Source organism: Ambystoma mexicanum, chromosome 3p (assembly GCF_040938575.1).
Source record: "Ambystoma mexicanum isolate Mex_15411 chromosome 3p, UKY_AmexF1_1, whole genome shotgun sequence".
NCBI classification, from domain to species: Eukaryota; Metazoa; Chordata; class Amphibia; order Caudata; family Ambystomatidae; genus Ambystoma; species Ambystoma mexicanum.
Genome location: NC_090925.1, coordinates 771968016 through 771987229, shown reverse-complemented (window position 1 = coordinate 771987229; position 19214 = coordinate 771968016). Strand labels below are relative to the sequence as shown.

At 47.8% G+C, this 19214-nt stretch overlaps 1 protein-coding gene across 3 annotated transcripts in view; it reads right to left on the bottom strand.

The window, feature by feature from the left end:
* LOC138580850 (zinc finger protein 232-like) overlaps positions 1-17787 on the bottom strand; it is a 298959-nt gene extending 281172 nt beyond the window's left edge. For all 3 annotated transcript variants that reach the window (XM_069651722.1, XM_069651724.1, XM_069651723.1), the window contains exon 1: positions 17376-17787. In XM_069651722.1, coding sequence (XP_069507823.1) covers positions 17376-17417 — 42 coding nt within the window. In that variant the 5' untranslated portion in view covers positions 17418-17787. The remainder of the gene's footprint in view (positions 1-17375) is intronic.
* Positions 17788-19214: the final 1427 nt, after the last annotated feature.

Here is a 19214-nt window from a genome sequence, read left to right as displayed (position 1 = left end):
CAGTACTGCTCAGTGGGGCATCATGAGGCTGACAGCAATGTTACCATGATGTGAGCGTTGATATCACAGGACACGTGCCAGGTCACCAAAACAAACGCCATGAACGAACACAGTGGATGGGCACTCACAAGGCACTTGACCTCCCTGCATACATTGGTTGTTGGCATGCAAAACAGTCCATGAGAGGAATACACATATACCGGTCACATAGTGTGAATCCATTTGTGCATGTTAAATTGGTACGAAGTAACAGTCAAATGCATGCCATGGTGGCACATCATGTTTGGTATTTGATGTCATGACTGACACATACATTGTTGCCCACATACAGGTGATGCAGGCTATCCCCTGAAGAGGTGGCTCCTTACACCAGTCCGGAACCCACAGAACCAGCACGAGGAGGACTTCAACCGTGCACATACACGTACCCGTGTGGTGATTGAGCAGGCATTCGGTCTACTGAAGGCACGTTTTCGCTGCCTCAGCAGGTCTGGTGGGGCACTCCTGTACCGCCATGAGAAGGTTGCAAAGATTGTCATGGCATGTGTCATGCTACACAATATGTGCATCAGACGAAATGTGGCCCTGCCCCCTGACGTTGAACTGCAATCACCTGACGATGAGGATGGTGGGGATTGGGCAGCACCTCAGGGAGGCAGCGATGCACAGGAGGGGCGTGAAATGCGTCGGACTCTGATAAACCAATGTTTCTAGCACACACGAATGGGGGGTGTCACATGGAGATGGCAAGTGGGGCACTGTGTGTGTCTGGGATATGGACACTGTGGACTCTTCACCAATAAAGCACACATACGCAATGAGCAATGTCCACACATGTGACTTGTGATAAAGAGAAACTTGTATTATAAATGTGAATTCAATTAACACACCCACTCCCGCCTCCCCCCTCAACTCCTCAACACACCCACTCCCGCCTCCCCCCTCAACTCCCCAACACACCCACTCCCGCCTCCCTCCTCAACTCCCCACAAAAGTGCATGGATTCCTGTGTCAAAGTACCTAATGTGGAATTGATCCACTGGGTGGACCCTACTGGCAGCCCCCTCTGCCGGCCCCCGGGTCACCCCTGCCTGTACTCCGTAGGTTCCTGGCTGACCTGCGGACGGGGCTGCTTGGGGCAGCACTGGCAGCGGAGGAGATACTGGGCTGTTCGCTACGATGCATGTCCCTCATTGTCTGTACGAGCTCATTGAGCACGTTCCGCACCGCGGCTAGTTCAGCACAGATGTCTTTGCTGGAGGATTGGATGGCTGCCTTGACAGTTTCGGCACATCTTTGCATTTCTGCACTGGCACCTCCACAATCGGCCACATGCTGCGTGAGGAGTGTGGACAGTTGTTGTTGCCTCGTCAATATTTGGTCCAGTGACTGTTGGTAATTTGGGGCATTGGATGATGCAATTGCTGGGGTCATTGGGCTACTCCCCTCCTCCACACCTCCCACTGGGCAGGGAGTGGCTGGCCAGGAGTTATCAGGGGATAGCCCCTGTGTGTTGTCATCGTGCAGGCTACTTAGGGACAGGTGGGGGGATTGAAGGTGGGCAGTGGGGGGACATTCTGTGTCATCCTCATCAATCCCCACATCACTGTCAGAGCAGGCTGCAATGGCAGCAGTCTCCTCAATTGTACTGCTTCCTGCAGACACATTCCCCTCAGTGGCCACCAGTTGTTGCATGTCCTCTGCTGGTGGTACCATGCTGCTTGCCTTGGGGATCGTCGCTGCCCTGGGCTGTGTTGTGGCAGGCAATTTTGGCTGCTGTGGTTTTTTAGTGGGTCCAGCCGAGGTGGAGGGTTGGTGTGCTGTTGCCTCTGGCCTGACCTTCTTGGCAGGTGTGGTGACAGTCTCGTCCTTGCCGGTGTCCGATTGGGAGCCTGTGGTGGAGCAGAGGAGGGAAAGTGTTATTGATGGGTCAGCGGACATTGAGCAGGCATTGTGATGACTGCCATGAATTTGATGGATAGATGGTGCACTTTGTAGGATGTGACATACAGGTTGTCTCCCTTTTGGGTGGGTTGAGCATGCAGGAATGTGGGTGCCTACTGTGGAGTGTGCATACTGCATGTGTACAGGGTGTAGGTCAATGATGCCTGTTGGCAGTCTTCTGCTGATGTGTTGCGTTAACCCTATAGGGCAAGATTGTGATTCCCATGTATGTGGACTTCAGGGGGTTTCGCATGGCTTAATTTGAGGCACCTACCTGTGTCACCTTATGTCAGGGCTCCTCTCTCCATTCCACCGACCCCCTCGATGATCTCAATGCCGATCGTTGTGGCACATATCTCCTCCCACGGCTGCATTATAATTGGATAGTCTGCTCCTCCGCCAGTTGCCATGCCCATGTTGCGGTTGGCCGACAGTATGCTCCTTACCCGGAGCCGGAGGTCGTCCCACCTTTTACGACACTGTTTGGTGGTGCGGGGTGTAGTTCCTACGGCACTGACCCATTGTGCAACTAGTTCCCATATCGCCTTTTTCCGTGCTATTGCCGGTCTGCTCATTTCGGTGGAGAATACAATGTCCGCCTTTTCCTGGAGCGTTTCCGCCAACATTGTTAGCTCTTCCCTACTGAAGCGGTCCTGCCGCTGCCGATCGCAGGCTTTTTTGACAACTTTTGGCATTGTGGGGTTGTGTGGATGTGGGTGTAGTTTTCTGCAAGGTCTCGGGGTCAGATGTGCAGTGGTTGTGGAGGATGGCAATGGATTGTGTTTTTAAAGATGGCCGCAGTGCTCTTTCCCGTTCCGGTGCAATGGTGTAATTTCCGGGTCCGGTTTTTTACAGTCACCGCTAATAGCGGTGGTCGCTAACATCAGTGGGTAGGGTGGCGGTGGTGCATTTTACACGGAATACGATGGCGGTAGCTGATGTTTTTGGGAGGTTACCGGCATGGCGCTGATTACATTAACGGCATGGCGCAATGCTCGTGCCCGAGAGGTCGTAATTTACCGCTTTTAACGTTTCATGACCAGCATGGACACGTTAGTTGCGCCATGCCGGTAATGTCCATTACTTACCGCCGGGGTCGTAATGAGGGCCATAGTCAGTAACTCTCACTGGCTTGAGGGAAGGAGTACTCTCCAACCCTTCCTTGATTCGGACCAATGGGCCTCTAACTAGATGACCATAAAGGAGCTCAAAGGGGCTGAAGCCAACCCCTTCCTAAGGGACTTCTCTATAAGCAAAGAGAAGGCATGGCAGTAGAAGGTCCCACTTTCTTCTAAGGGGTTCATAGTTCTATTAAACCTCTCCACCAACCCATTGGTTCGGAGGTGGTAGGCTGCTGAGAACTTGTAGGTCACTCCACAGTTTTTCCACATGGCTTGCATGTAGGGGGGCATAAAATTGGTCCCCCTGTCTCAGATAACCTCCTTAAGAAAACCAATCCTGGTAAAAATACCAAGGAGGGCCTTAGCCACTGCCTGAGCAGTAACAGTTTTCAAAGGTATAGCTTCAGGATACCTGGTAGCATGGTTTGCCACAACCAATATAAATCGGTTGTCTGAAGATGTGGGAGGGTATGGGGGACCAACAATGTCAATCCCTACCCTCTCAAAAGGAACTCCCACCACTGGGAGGGGCAGCAAGGGTGCCGTGTTCTTGTATCCACTCTTGCCAGATGTCTGACAAGTTTGACAGCTTCTAGAGAATGTATCTACGTCAGAACCCATCTTGGGCCAGTAGAAATAGAGACAAATCCTTTCCTTGGACTTCTTAAAGCTTAAGTGACCAGCTAAAGGAATCTCATGGGCTAACTGTAGAAACTGGGGTCTCACCTCCCGAGGCACTACAAGTCATCTGTAGTCCCGTGGGGTAGACCCTATAGGCTCACTGTAAAGGAGGCCACCCTCCCAGTACAGCCTGTGCTTCCCTGTCTCTTGCCCTTCCATCTGGGAAACTGCTTGTTGGCAAAGTCCTTTAAGAGTAGGACAATCTCTTTGACCTCTGCTGAAGTCTGCCCTACAGGAGCCACCTTCTGCAAGCAAAGTCTGCAACCCAGGATGGGCTTTAGGATCCAGATCTCCAACAGGGGTAAGGGCTTCTTCCAGCTCTGTTTCACCAGTAGCTGGTTCACCATCCTCTGGTTGGTCCTCCCACTCAGCCTCAGCCAGTGGAGGGGTCACAGGTGTGACCTTCGACTGTCCTCTCGGCGATGTCCTTGTCCTATATACCGGTGTGATACCTTTCTTCTTTCCTGAGACCTTAGGTTTCCCCTTTGTCTTTTTCTTTGTCCTGAAATTAGAAGGGTGTCCTTCCTGTGGACTGGGAGTTATAGGTACTTCTGTAACTATACACAGAGAGTCATCTAAAGTTGCTTCTCTGGCCAATCTAGTCTGCTCCTGCTTCCTTTTACTGGGAGGCCTGGGAGTGCTTGATACAACTCCAAGAGCTTTTAAGTCATTCCCCAACATGACTCTCCCAGGCACCTCATTTTGTACACTGACAGATATTCTTACAGTCATTTTGTTGTCACTGAATGAGGGCTGGTAGTATTGGAACCACCTGGACAGGGCCTCCAGCAAGCTAAGCGGGGCCTTCGGGTGCCTTAGCAACATCCTCAGGTTTGAAAAAGGTTTCATCCACCACTATAATGCTGGCCCCAGTGTCTCTAATGGCACAGGTTTCCTTACTATTCACAAGTACACAGTCCTTGTAATATTCTTTGGTGTTATCTGGAATAGAGTTCTACAGATCTACATTTTGCTGTTCCCACAGACGCAGGGACACTAAAGAAACACTGGCTGAGACTCCAATGGGGACTTCAGCCAATAAATGTAAGTTTCCACTTGCCGTATGAACTTCTTCCTCAGGGATGGAGGCTAAGGAGGTAGTGTGGACCCCTGAAGGTCTACCCTTGCATCTGGGATCCCCTTTCGCATGGTCAGTTGACCCACAAGCAAAACATTTACCAAATATTTTCTGGAATGGGGTTTCTGCTGACCTCCCTTTGGTTTAGCACCAGAGGTTTCACTAGGCTGACCTGGTTTCCCAACTGGATTACCCTTCTTATGTTTGTGGCCCTCTTTTGGGTGGTTGGATTTAGAATTCTCTGAGTAATCTTTCTCGTGCTGCTTCCCCTCATCCTTTTTGTGAGTGGCCCCAGAATCCTTGTGAGTGGCCCTGTTGGCAACACAAAAGTGAGTAGCTTTTGCTAGCTTCTTGGGATCAATCTCTTTTGAGTCAGCCAAGTGCTGTATCAGCTCAGGAGAGCAGGCGTCAAAAGTAGATTCCAACAAAAATAGATTTCTCATTCCTTCAAAGGAGTTCACTCTGTAACCCTTAACCCATCCATCTAGGTTTTTCAAACATTCACACCCCGGTAGCCCAAGGGGTGCCATCCATCTTTTTGAGGGTCCTAAACCTCTTAAGGTACTGGGAAGGAGTTTTCCCAAATCTGGCTATCAAAGCCAGCTTCACATTCTCATACGCCTGTCTTTCAAGTTCACCCACCTCCATTACAGCATCAGTTGCAACCTGGGGGAGCCTAGACAAAAGCCAAGGAATCAACTGATTCCCCGTGAGACCCTGAATCCCATGATTGTATTCAAAAGCACCCAAACAATCCAAAATATCAAGTTTCACATCATACATACTCACTGCTTCTTTGGGCAGGTGAGGCCTCTTGGCACTGGAAGACCTGGAGGACTCTGGGAGGGAAACATTTTCAAGAGACAATCTTTTCATTTCAAGAGCATGTTGCATTTCCAATTCCCTGAGTTTGATGACCTGATGCTTGGCTTCAGCTTGAGCTTGCAACCTTTTAAATTCCAATTCAAGTCTCATTTTCTCATATTCTGGACTCAGTGATGGACCTTGTGGGGGTCCCAGTGGATATAGGTTGAGGCAAAAGGGCCTGCTGAGGCAAAGAGGGGCTCCTATGCTGGGACTCCTCTCCCTCCTCTGACTCTTCTAAGACATTAGAGTTAGACTCTGAGTTATCGTCCTCATTATCAATTTCCACATTTCTTTGGTTAGTAGGTGTTACAGGCATACTACCCAAACTCTGGTGATTCAACAACCTTGCAATCAATTCATTTTTCTTTAACACGGAGATTCCTAATCTTACACATTTGTTTCAGTGTATCTTCTGTTAAAATGATCAGGGCTTTGCCAGGAAATGTAAGGAGATCAGGTATCCGGTCAAGTCCGGAGCCCGGTGCCAAGTAGGGAGACCTGTTCCACCCTCTGTTTCCACACAAACCTGTCTTGCACCTCATGGAGTTAGAGCATTTACCTACAGTGATCGTACCTGTAATCCACAGGTACGCTGTTATTCTTTACGAAAGCGCTGGGGGTTGCCTTGGCAACGCAGACGCTCTGCGTTACTGGGATCACGTGTCTTTTCACGTTGAGCCCCGTTTTGCGGATCACATGACCGGCGTTCATAGTATTTATGCTCCAGTTCAAACTTGGCGCTTCGCTTCTAAATTTGTATTCTACAGCCTGTGCTTTTTGTGCCTTTCTTGACTCTTGGGAATTTCATGACCTCGGCTTGCTTTTTGGATTCTTTTGGATTGCCCTTCTTGTCTTCTTGTTTCCAGACTTCTATGACCCCAGACCGACCGCTAAACTACCTTCCTTTGCTTCGTGGATTGATTCGTTTGCTCTCCCGGTTCTGACCCTCGGACTACTCCTTGACCTGCTACTGCCTAACCCTTTGTCTCATCCTTACCTGCATTGTTGCCGACCCAGACCGCTTCCTCGACTCTCCTTGGATCTGTGACCCATCTATTGGACATCAGATCCCTTCTCACCGTGGACTCCTCTTATGCCCTATTCCTCCTGGCGTATTGAACTAGAGACGCTTTGTGTTGCTAATTAGACGTCCTTGTGCCGGCAGTGGGTAGGTGGATCATTGAACATTTTCCTCCCCGACACTGGGATTTTGGGACTAATAGGCGTCCTCGTGCCGGCAGGTGATAGGGTGTTTTCCGGAACATGTTGAATTCCCGGATTCCTCTTCTTCATGGACCTGCAAGAATAATACATATGGTAAAAGCGTTCTACGTTGACTCTTCATTCTGTAATCTACTTAAATCCTTGATTAGTGTCTAATAGCTTTGGTGTTCTTCTAGGTTAGACGTCTCGAGTTCTTACTTTACGACTTCCTGCTAGTCATTCAGGTATTACCTTCTTATGGTTTTCTATATTGGGTGATTACTGTCCATTGACTGGTATTAATTGTGACTTCCTTTGCAGGATGGCGGTTCCTGTGGCGTCCATCCATCTTTTGTTAATAGATCCTTCAGGGGGTATTTCTTGGTCCCTCTGAAGGGTATATTGGCAGAAAGAACTTGTCGGCTACATGACGGGTTCAACTGCCAAGACGGAACTACGTTTATTTGGCAAGGATCATCAAGCTTGTGATAACATATTTAGAAGCCTTATAATGGATGCTACTAGTGACCCCTTGACTGCACTCGCCCAATTTGTTGCTGATTTATGAGCTGATGTAACGGTAGCCCATGAGGCCACCCAACGGAATATCCTTGAAATACGGGCTGGCATGCAGTCCGCTGGGGCGAGTGCCTCTGGCAGTATTCCTGATCCAACGGCCACGTCTGGGGCATCTTCTGCGAGACAGGAGAACGCGCCTGTGGTTCTCGCAGCTCAGTTCCCATTGGCTCCGCCAGAGAGCTTTCATGGTGACCCTAAGACATACACAACCTTCATCAACCAATGTCGTTTGCATTTGTTGTGTCGTCCTTCTTCATTTCCGGATTCGAAGACAAAAGCGGCTTTTGTATTGTCCTATTTGGGTGGAACTGCAGCCGTTTGGGCTAATTCGTTACTAGAGCAAGGAAGTAACCTCCTTCATGATAGTGACGCATTGATAGAGGCTTTGGGCCTCATTCCGAGTAGGGCGCAAAGGGATACCGGGCACCGGTGCCGGTAATCCCTTTGCGCCCTACTACGAGTTCCGTTAGCGGGTCCATTCCTTAACGCCTGGTTTTACCAGGCGTTAAGGAATGGACCCGCTAAGGGAAATCAGAGCCAATAACGGTACCGCAAATTGCGGTACCGTTATTCGCTACTTCCCCCTTCCCATTGAGCCCTATGGGGGCTCAAATGGGAGTGGGGAATGGTTTGGTGAATGGGGACTTACCGGTCCTGCCAAGGTCAGACTGGACCGGTAAGTCCCCATCTCACCAAACCGGACACAGTACCGGTATGGGAGGTAGTCATGGCGCAAATAGCACCATGACTACCTCCATACTCGGAATGCGGCCCTATGTCACGAATATTTGATACCAGGTACAAGACTCAGGCCACTGATTTGGAACTTTTGTCCTTGCAACAAGGGGATGCCTCTTTGTTGAGTTATTTGCCCATGTTTAACCAGTTGGTGGCTGAGACAGGTTGGCCTGACGAGAAGAAGGCTGCCTTGTTCTATAAAGGTCTGTCTGATACCCTGAAAGATGTGCTGGCTACCGTACCAGTGGTACCATCCACGTTCCCAGAACTGCTGGACCTTATTTTGCAAATCAACGCTCAGAGAGCCGAAAGAAAAGGGGAGAAGCAAGGCCCCGTTCCAGTTTCAGTCATAACTTATGCTCAGATTTCGAGCAGTGAAGAACCCATGCAAATGGGGGCAGTTCGGGGTCCTTTGTCCTCTGAGGAAAGGGAGCACCGTAGGAAAAGCAACCTGTGCTTTTATTGCGGGTCCTCGGAGCACTTCTTAAGGCAAAATGTCCAAAGAAACCTCAGAAAGCGGGAAAAGCCAGAGCTCGGCAATAGAGGGAGCACCGTTGTCGAGCAATTCAATTCAGGGTTCCTGTTGTCCTGTTCCTTTTGTTTTACAAACCACTTTAGCTTACCCGTCCAGTGAGCCATGGCTTGTTCATGCAGTCTTAGACTCAGGGGCCACGGGGAACTACATTGACGTACAATATCTGCATCAGTGGAAAATCCCTGTTGTTCCAAAGGAACACCCAGAGGTGGTCAATGCGGTAGATGGCACCACCTTAATATCAGGACTGGTCACCGAACGTACTATTGATATTACCATGACTATGAGTTTGGGACATACTGATACATTTCGATGTTATTGCAGCACCTCAATTCAAGCTCATTTTGGGTTTACCATGGTTGGTAAGACACAATCCTCTTGTGGATTGGCAAACTGGTTTGGTTACGTTTTCTTCAGAATATTGTAAACACCATTGTCTATATGTACAGGAAGAGCCCTCCAGTTCATGTTCCTCCTTGTTGGACTCAGTTGCAGTAGTCGGGGCTATCACTTCGTCTCTACCTAAGGAGTACGAGTCCTTCAGGGATGTATTCGACAAAGTAGGGGCCGAGGTGCTTCCACCGCACCGCCCATACGATTGTCCTATTGATTTGGTAGAGGGGGCTAGAATACCCTCAGGGCGCGTTTACTCCCTTACCCAAAGAGAAAACATTGTTTGAAGGAATACATCGACAAGGCCTTAGAGAACGGCTTTATTCACCCGTCTCGCTCCCCAGCCGCTTCTCCACTTTTCTTCATGCCTAAGAAGGAGGGGGACCTGCAGCCTTGTATCGATTACCGTGAATTGAACGCGGTCACCATATGAAATCAATACCCGATTCCTCTTATCTCTGTGCTATTGGATCAGTTTGGTACCTCGGAGTACTTTACCAAGCTTGACCTACGTGGGACATATAACCTGGTGAGGATGAGGAAAGGCGACGAGTGGAAAACGGCTTTTAAAACCAAATACAGCCTTTTTGAGTACCGCATTATACCATTCGGGTTGTGTAACGCTCCTGCTACATTCCAAAGATTCATCAATGATGTTTTGAGTGACATGTTGGATCGCTATGTTGTCGTTTATTTGGACAATATACTGGTGTATTCCTCATCTTATGAAGAGCATGTGATTCGTGTATCCGCTGTCCTTCAACGATTAAGGGAAAATCGACTATATGCCAAACTGGAAAAATGTTGATTTCACGTTCAAGAAGTGGAATTCCTTGGGTATGACATAACCAATGCTGGCATCAAGATGAGCAATGCCACAGTCAATGCTGTTTTGGATTGGCCCGTTCCCACTACCGTCAAGGCCTTACAATCCTTCCTTGGTTTTGCTAACTTCTACCGTCGATTTATCCGCTCCTTCTCAGAGACAGCGGCTCCATTGACTGCCCTGACTATCAACAAGCGGCCTTTCGCCTGGAGTCTGGAGGCCCAAAAGGCTTTTGATGCCTTGAAACAAACCTTCACCACAGCAACGGTGCTAACACCCGGATCCAGGACAACCATATTTTGTAGAGGCCGATGCCTCTGAGGTTGCAGTAGGGGCTATTCTGTCATAATTATGCAAAGACACTGGACTACTGCATCCGGTAGCCTATCATTTGCGAAAACATACTTCCTATGAGCAGAACTATACAGTTACGGAGCGGGAGTTGTTAGCCGTCAGAGATGCATTTACTGTTTGGAGACATCACTTAATGAGTACCGCACCTCCAGTGCAAGTATACACTGATCATAGGAATTGGTAGCACTACAGTCTTTTCAATGTACTACTGCTCGTCATGCCAGGTGGCATGAATTATTTTCTATGTACAATTTCAAGCTTACCTATCGACTTGGTACTATGAATTCGAGAGCTGATGCCCTTTCAAGATTACACAGTAATCCCCACGAACGAGACGACTTATTACAGTAAGTCGTCTTGTTTGTGGGGATGTACGATACTTCATGCTAATCAAGTGGTCTGCGTTTGTACATTATAACCCTCATTGGTGTCTTCCATTCAGGAATGGGTAGCGAAGGGACCCAACGAAATACTGGATTATGGGCCTCATTACGACTGAGGTGGAACGGGTTAACGGGCTCCGCTAAAGGAGGCAAACCCGTTAAACCCGTTCCGCCTCATTACGAGGTTCCCTGCGGGACCTGGTAACGCCTGGTCAAACCAGGCGTCCTTACCGGGTCCTGCGAGGGGACCAGGGAGCTAACAACGGACCGCTCGTAATCGGCCCGTTGTTAGCTCCCTCTCCTATTCCCATTGAGCCCTATGGGGGCTCAAATGGGAATGGGGAAGGTCCGGGCCTGGGTTCCTGGAGGGAGGAATTACCGGGCCCTCCAAACTCGGAATGGCCCGGTAATTCCCCATTCAGGGAACCCGGACCCGATTTTGGCGGCAGCCATGCCGCCAATAGCAGCATGGCTACCGCCAAAGTCGTAATGAGGCCCTATAACATGGATGTTATCCGTTCTATGCCTTACCTACAAGGTCGCCTGTTTCTGCCTGATTTGGCCATTCGGCGTACTGCCATGCAGTGGTGTCATGACTCTCTTCTAGCTGCCCATCCAGTAAGGAAAAGGACCTTGGAGTTGTTGAGACGCTGGTGTTGGTGGCCTGCCATGACTCAGGATGTATGGTCTTATGTTGCTTCATGCTCAATATGTGTCCAATGTAAGGGTTCCAATACGAAACCTCTAGGTCTCTTGCAACCTTTGCCAGTTCCTGATCGTACTTGGTCAATAGTTTCAATTGACTTCATTGTGGAGCTACCTCCCGTGAAGGGATTCAACACCATATGGGTGGTTTTGGATTACTTTTCTAAACTAGCCTTGTTCATTCCTTGTCAGGGTTTACCTACAGCACCTGCTCTTGCAGAGTTGTTGCTACACAATTTGTTTCGCTTTTTTGGTCTTCCCGATATCATTGTGTCAGACCGTGGTGCCCAATTCACCTCCAGATTCTGGAAACATCTCACAAGTTCTATTGGCATCGACGACCATTATTCCAGCACATACCATTGGCAGACAGATGGTCAGACTGAGTGCCTTAACGCCACACTTGAGCAATACCTGCGTTGTCTAACCCTGTTTTTCTGTTCTTATACATGCAGAATTTGCTTACAACAATTCTATCCATGCATCTACCGGTACCACCCCGTTCCACGCCTTATACTGCCAGAATACTCGTACCCTGTCCTTGGACACTGCTCTGGATACTATGAACCCCGCGGTGCAGGGTTGCCTGCGTGATCTTTCATCCATTCACAAGGATGTCATGCTCCATTTGACTGAAGCAAAAGATCAGGCCAAGCGGTTTGCCAATCATCATCGGGGCGAGGCCCCTCAGTATCAACCCGGTACCAAAGTGTGGTTATCCATGAAGACCCTACATATGCCTGGATGTAGGTGTCTCCTGCCACGTTTTGTTGGTCCTTTTACGGTCCAGGGTTTGGTCAATCCGGTGGCTGTTCGTTTGGAGTTGCCTTTATCTTGGAGGACGCATTCGGTGTTCCATGTCTCATTATTAACACCTTGTGCTCAAGGTACCAGATTGCCTGTCCGTCCTCCGCCTCTCATGGTTCATGGTTCTGATGAATATGATGTCAATGCTATTCTTGATGCTAAGATGGTTAGGGGTAAGAGGTTTTTTCTGGTGGACTGGAAAGGTAAAGGTCCGGTGGATTGGACTTAGGAACTGGCTGCGAATATACATGCTCATCGTCTTTTCTCGCGTTTTTTGGCTTCCAGGAAGGGGGTTCTTTCATTGGGGGGGGACACTGTCAGGAAACATAAGGAGATCAGGTATCCGGTCAAGCCCGGAGCCCAGTGCCAAGTAGGGAGACCTGTTCCACCCTCTGTTTCCACACGAACCTGTGTTGCACCTCATGGAGTTAGAGCATTTACCTACAGTGATCATACCCATAATCCACAGGTACACTGTCAGTCTTTCCGAAAGCGCTGGGGGTTGCCTTGGCAACGCGGACTCTCCGCATTACTGTGACCACATGTCTTTTCACGTTGAGCCCCGTTTTGCAGATCACATGACCGGCGTTCATAGTATTTATGTCCCGTTGAAACTTGGCGCTTCACTTCTGAATTTGTATTCTACAGTCTGTGCTTTTTGTGCCTTTTTTGACTCTTTGGAATTTCGTGACCTCGGCTTGCTTTTTGGATTCCTTTGGATTGTCCTTCTTATCTTCTTGTTTCCGGACTTCTATAACCCCAAACCGTTAAACTACCTTCCTTTGCTTCATGGATTGATTCCCGTTTGCTCTCCCAGTTCTGACCCTCGGATTACTCCTTGACCTGCTACTGCCTGACCCTTTGTCTCATCTTTACCTGCATTGTTGCCGACACGGACCGCTTCCTTGACTCTCCTTGGATCTGTGACCCATCTATCGGACATCAGAGCCCTTCTCACTGTGGACTCCTCCTACGCCCTATTCCTCCTGGCGTATTGAACTAGAGATGCTTTGTGTTGCTAATTAGGCGTCCTCGTGCCGGCGGTGGGTAGATGGCTCATTGAACATTTTCCTCACTGACACTGGGCTTTTGGGACTAATAGGCGTCCTTGTGCCGGCGGGTGATAGGGTGTTTTCCGGAACACGTTGGATTCCCGGATTCCTCTTCTTCATGGACCTGCAAGAATAATACATATGGTAAGAGCATTCTATGTTGACTCTTCATTCTGTAATCTACTTAATTCTATGTTGACTCTTCATTCTGTAATCTACTTAAATCCTTGATTAGTGTCTAATAGCCTTGGTGTTCTTCTAGGTTAGACGTCTCGAGTTCTTACTTTACGACTTCCTGGTAGTCATTCAGGTATTACCTTCTTATGGTTTTCTATATTGGGTGATTACTGTCCATTGACTGGTATTAATTGTGACTTCCTTTGCAGGATAGCGGTTCCTGTGGCATCTATCCATCTTTTGTTCATAAATCCTTCAGGGGGTATTTCTTGGTCCCTCTGAAGGGTATATTGGCAGAAAGAACTTGTCGGCTACACGACGGGTTCAACTACCAAGACGGAACTATGTTTATTAGGCAAGGATTATCAAGCTTGTGCTAACAGGCTTCCTGACTTAAGTTATCCATATTTGGCACATTACAATTGCTGTTCTAGTGGAGCTTAGCCTTGTGAAGTAGAACAAAAGCAAAGCAAATACTGAATGTAACAACTCTACTATCGGTCCTTACCACTGCCACCAGTGTTACGCAAGATTATGTGCAGTACCCTTTCAGAGACTACAGCAGCCTTGACCTCCTGGCAATAAGAACCCAACCTTTGGTATGAATCTGTACTACACAGGTTGGTAGTGTGGCTGAAAAGCCAGGCTTATCTCAAGAGGGGTCAATGAGAGCAGTAGGGTTTTTACACAGAGATTCACAGTGAAAAGTATTCAAATAAACTCTTACACTCAAGGTTTCTTGAATAAACAATTATTAATTTAACAGTCAGTTCAATAAGCCTTCTTCAGAAGGGAACAATATAAAAGCAACACACAAATACACTTCAAAATACCCACTCTTAGTTTCTCTAAATCAGCAAGTAGCCAATTGGGATGGCACACAGATGGTTCCTACACCCTGAGGTGACTTAAATAATTAGAACACTGTGGACATTAATATATCACTGGTACATTTAGAGCAATAGTGAGTTGGTGTCAAAGAAAAGGGTTTGGGAATCAACGAAAGGTTAAACAAATATTCTGAAACAGGTAAGTACTTTTTAACCCTCCACTGCAAAGTAAATTAACCCTTTCCTGGAGGAAAGGTAAAACAAAAAGTCAGAGGTAAGAAGAGTCTTTCAGGGAGCCAGGCCAGCCAATGTCAATCGAGCAAATGTCTAGGTGAACTGAAACACTTCTTGCAGTTAAGTAAAAGTCTTGCACAATGTTTTAGAAGTCTTTGTAGAAAAATAGAATCACTGTAGGTCCACAAGCTGGGAGGCTTGTTAGGGACAAAGCTGCAAGCAACTAACCTCTCACCCTGGCTTTTCACCCAATACCTGGCTACTCTCGCCCACTGCATTGCCATGTTCTGCTCCAATTTCCTAGTAAAATAGTTGGATTTTGTTCTCCCTTGTTCCCCTCCCTTGCCTTGTCGCGCTCTGAAACACGTGTGTACAAGCGTGATACAAATAAAATATCATATCATATCATAAATCTGCAAAAGCAACCAAGACAGGTCTCAACTGAGAATAAGCAAGGTTACACAACAAGAGGTAAATCCCCTTAGTTTTACAGTACCTTTGGTTAGAAGAAATGGTTCCATTTGTCTTCTGTTCCTGTGTAGGTCTGCAGATCCTGTTGTTCCTTGGCCTCAGTCGTGGGGACAAGAGGGAGGATGTCTGGGGACTCCTGCATTACAACTTGAAGGTCAGCGGTAGCAATGGGCAAACTTCAATTCAGCGGCACTTTGCGATTTCAGCTCCTCGCATCTCTAGTAAATAGCAACACCGCGGTTCTCGGATACCACTTCAGACTTTCCTCGCATCTGTGGTCCAGCACTGTGTTGAGGTTGCACAGGCTTGGTCAGTCTTGCTTCCTGCAAGTCCGGAGGATCTTCCTGGAGCTCGGGTCCGAATTAAAGACACTCACTTAATTCTGGTGTTGCTTTCCCTTGCACTTCGGTTCCTGCAGCAGCAATGGAAGTACAGCCAGCTCCGAGAGGGTTTCCAGATGAGCTCATCTTGGGGTCGATTGGTCCCACCAACCCAAGGGGAGAAGTTGTCCTTTGCAGGTTTTCTCAAGTCGAGGCGAATTCGGAGCTTAAGCACAGCAACAGTGCTTCACCGGGCAAACCAACAGTCCAGGAGTTGCAGCAGGTGTCTCTTCCAGGTTCTTCTTCGGCTTCCTTCGTCCAGTGGTCGACTCTGCCTTCCAAGCAAAAAGCCTCCCCTTTTATGCAGGTTTCTCCCATTCATCCGTAGCCTAGCTGCCACTCACAGAGCAGGGTGCCTGTCCTCCAAGGACAGCCACCAGCCAATCACCCTTGGGTGCATTCCTATAACCAAGGAGACTAAGCACAGAGAGTTTCGGGCACCTCCCTCACTTCCTGCCCCTGCCAGATATACTGGAGCCAGAGGCGGCTTTCACTTGTGAATCCCGCCATAGACAAAACAAACAAAGGCACCAAACCTTGTTTGGCGCCCAGAGTAAATCTCAAGAAGGATCTTTCCAACAAGAAATGGCAAAAAAAGAAGACCTGGCCATTTTGACAAAATGGGCACCCATGGGTGTCTTACTGCAGCTGCAATTGCAGCCTGGGGTAAAAACACTCAATGGTAGTAAAAAGTAAAGCACTGCCACCAGCCATTATTTGTATAAAGGGTAAAATAAAAACACCCTATTGTAAAATAGTGTGTGCTGGGTCTAGAAAGTTACAAAATATAAGTAAAGTGAATTTCACTTCACTGCTCTTGGAAACAGTAGTTTTTACCAAGAGAAGGTATTTAAACCTTTGGGAAATCTAAGAGACTTCCCTGTGCCACTGCACTGCAGGTGCTGTGTGTCAAAATGTAAAGATGATGCCTATGGAGTTTGTCAGACTCAAAAGTCAAAAGAAACACAAAAAATACAAATCACAGAAAAATACATGAGAGAGTGCAAAAAAAGGTCTCACTCTCTCCAGGTTAGAAATTAAAAGTCCTAAAGTCCAGCAAAAAGAGCTGGGTGTCTCTAAGGTAGAGGGGAATAAGCACATTTCTGAGAATTCTCCCTAACAGGAGGCAAAGGATGAGTTCTCTCCTTGCCGTAACTGGCTAACTGGTACAGCTGACCCGGCAAGGGGGAATTGGTGCCTCTGGGGGAAAAATATCCTTGCCCTCGAAAAATCCAGCGCAGCTAACGTTTTTGCACTTTCACAGAGAGCTGTTACACACTCACTCCCAGTTATGAAGGTGATACAGGTGTTGGGCATCATTTAGGAATTGCAGTGTCGCTTCGAGTAGGCGGACAAGGGTAGGGTTTTGTGACAGGCATATGGCGTTGGTGGAAAGTATGTCTGTTGATGGTTTCTCGCTGGCATGGCAGGGAAGCCTGGTTTTGGTGATTCCTGAAGGAATTAGGAGTTGGGTTTCTCTGGTGAAGGGGTGGGAGGCATGCAGGTTGGGGGTAAGGCTGCAGCGGAATTTCAGTTAGCAGTGCAGAAAACAGCTTTGGTCGTTTGGGTTAGCAAGGGCTTAATTGATCCTGTACAGATGGACAGGCTAGCCCGGGAACAGTGAAGGGGGAAGGGTGACAGTGAAGTGGTTGGAGTAGGCGAGAATGGGATCTCTGAAGGTATGGCTTGGAATGGCGGATGCATGGGAAAAGCATGTAGGGGTTAATACTTGTCGAAGGACATTAAAGCAATGAGAGAGTTGCAAGAGGGAGGATGTAGAGAAGGGGGCAAAAGTTTAAGTTAGAAGCTGTGTACGTTTAGTCCGTAAAGCAATCTGAGCCATGGTTGCAAAGAAATAAGTATGACCGTAGGCCAGTCACAGCAAAAGAAGAGCGTGTGCATATTTTTGCCAAAAATCCTACACGGTGTGAATTGGCTACTCATGTACCCACTGTGAAAATCAGCAGTGTTAGCAATAGGTGTCATTGCGCCAAGACCCCACCAAAACAGATCTCACCTCATGCGACGGCTGGGACATCTCTCTGCGGTGGTCCTTCATGAAGCTCTCTCTAATAACCTCGAACGGCTTTATTCTGATTAAGTTGAATGGCTTTATTTACGATAATATTGAATTGCCTTGTTCCCAATAATTTGCGATTGCTATTTTTCTAATTATATTGAAGGGTTTTCCCAACAGGAAACTTGAAAGTGTATCTCTTAATCTCGAAAGGTCTCTGCAGAAATCTCTACTTTGTAGCTCTATAATGGCCGCCAATGCCGTTCTCGTGAGTTTCAAGTTAACACCGTGCTCTCCCCCAGCGATGCTTTTTAAGGTTCCGAACAACTATCAGAGAAAAGAAGATCATTAATCAACATATCCGAGGCACACGGAAACATGCTTCCCTCTCTAATAACCGATGCGCCATGGGTGACGCTGGTGTCTACTGCGCATGACCAGAATGGGAGGTACTTATCGCCGGTGCATGTGCAGAGACGGCATTGACACGTTAACTCCGAGACACTAGTCTATTAGATAGTTTCAAACGGGAGAGAGAACTCAGAAATGAGACACTAGTCACCGGACATGCTGAAAGAGAGACTTTAGCAATAGAGCGCGGGTGAAGCTACGGGAAGGAGAACATGGAAACGGGCCTGTCAGTTTCAGCTGGTGTGACTAGAGCAATAATTCGTATTTTCTGCTCCTGTGCCGTGATTCTGAATTGGACAACCAGCTCTGGTTTTTAAATATGGAAGCGATAAGCGCTCCATGGACTTGTCGCCCACCCTTTTTCCCTCTCCCAGCCGGGCTATTAATGATAACCGTAATACCTCAGCTCGCCTGCTTTTCCCCTGCCCTTCACTAAGCATGGCCCCTAGTGTGGGTTTATTCCACCCAGCCCCCAGTTCCATCTACAGTGCGAGGGGTTCCAGTGCTGGGCTTTGGGACCTCTATGCTAAATGTCAAAACACGCTCTGGCAAAGCCAACAGTTTTGCTTTTATCTAGGCTTGGCCAAGTTATTTTCAGTCACTGCCATAATGGTACTATCTGACCATACGTTTGCAACGGAATTGTACCAAAATGTCGCCCTCACAATTACGACGGCCGAAAATGACGACTTTTTTTTATTAAGGACCCCCCTTAAACCACATATATATGTAGGGGGGTATAGAATATAATATTAATATGGGGGAGGATGCGGGGGGACCATCCCCCACAAATATTTGTGGTGTAAAGCGGTTTAAAAAGTCGGCATTTTCGGCCGTCGCAATAATCACATAGATCCATCCGTTTGCAACACCCGGCAAATGCCTATATAATAGCTAAAAGGTTTGTATTAACAAGAATTCAGTGCAAGGACACACATAGGAGCTGAATTTAATCAAAATCATAATTTGGCAGCGGGGAGCCGTTACATCTGTGCATACACGTAGGTGCCTCCCACCGCCAAATTTTCATCATTTGCATGGTGGAGTACAAAAGTGTAGGGCAAAAGGCTTTTTCCCTGCACTTTTTCACTCCTTCGTGCAAAGTAAACGTTGCATGCCAGCAATGTGTGCAATTACAATTGCATGTCATGAAGGTGTTAATTTCAGTTGTTCACACTCGTTACCATGTGCACATGTTATAAATCTAGTGCTTTGCTGAGACATTTTTATTATGCCAGGAGCTGATTTATAGTTACAAAAACGTCATTATCTTACAGAAGACTGGTTAGAAATAATGTAGGCTTCCCTTAAAAGCACAGAGCTAGCTCAAAAATATCGTGTGGGAAGGGTATTTTAGATGGGCATAATAGTGGATCAGAATGGTCCTAAGGACTAGCATTGCCATGGGTGATCTGTGGGTGGATAAAA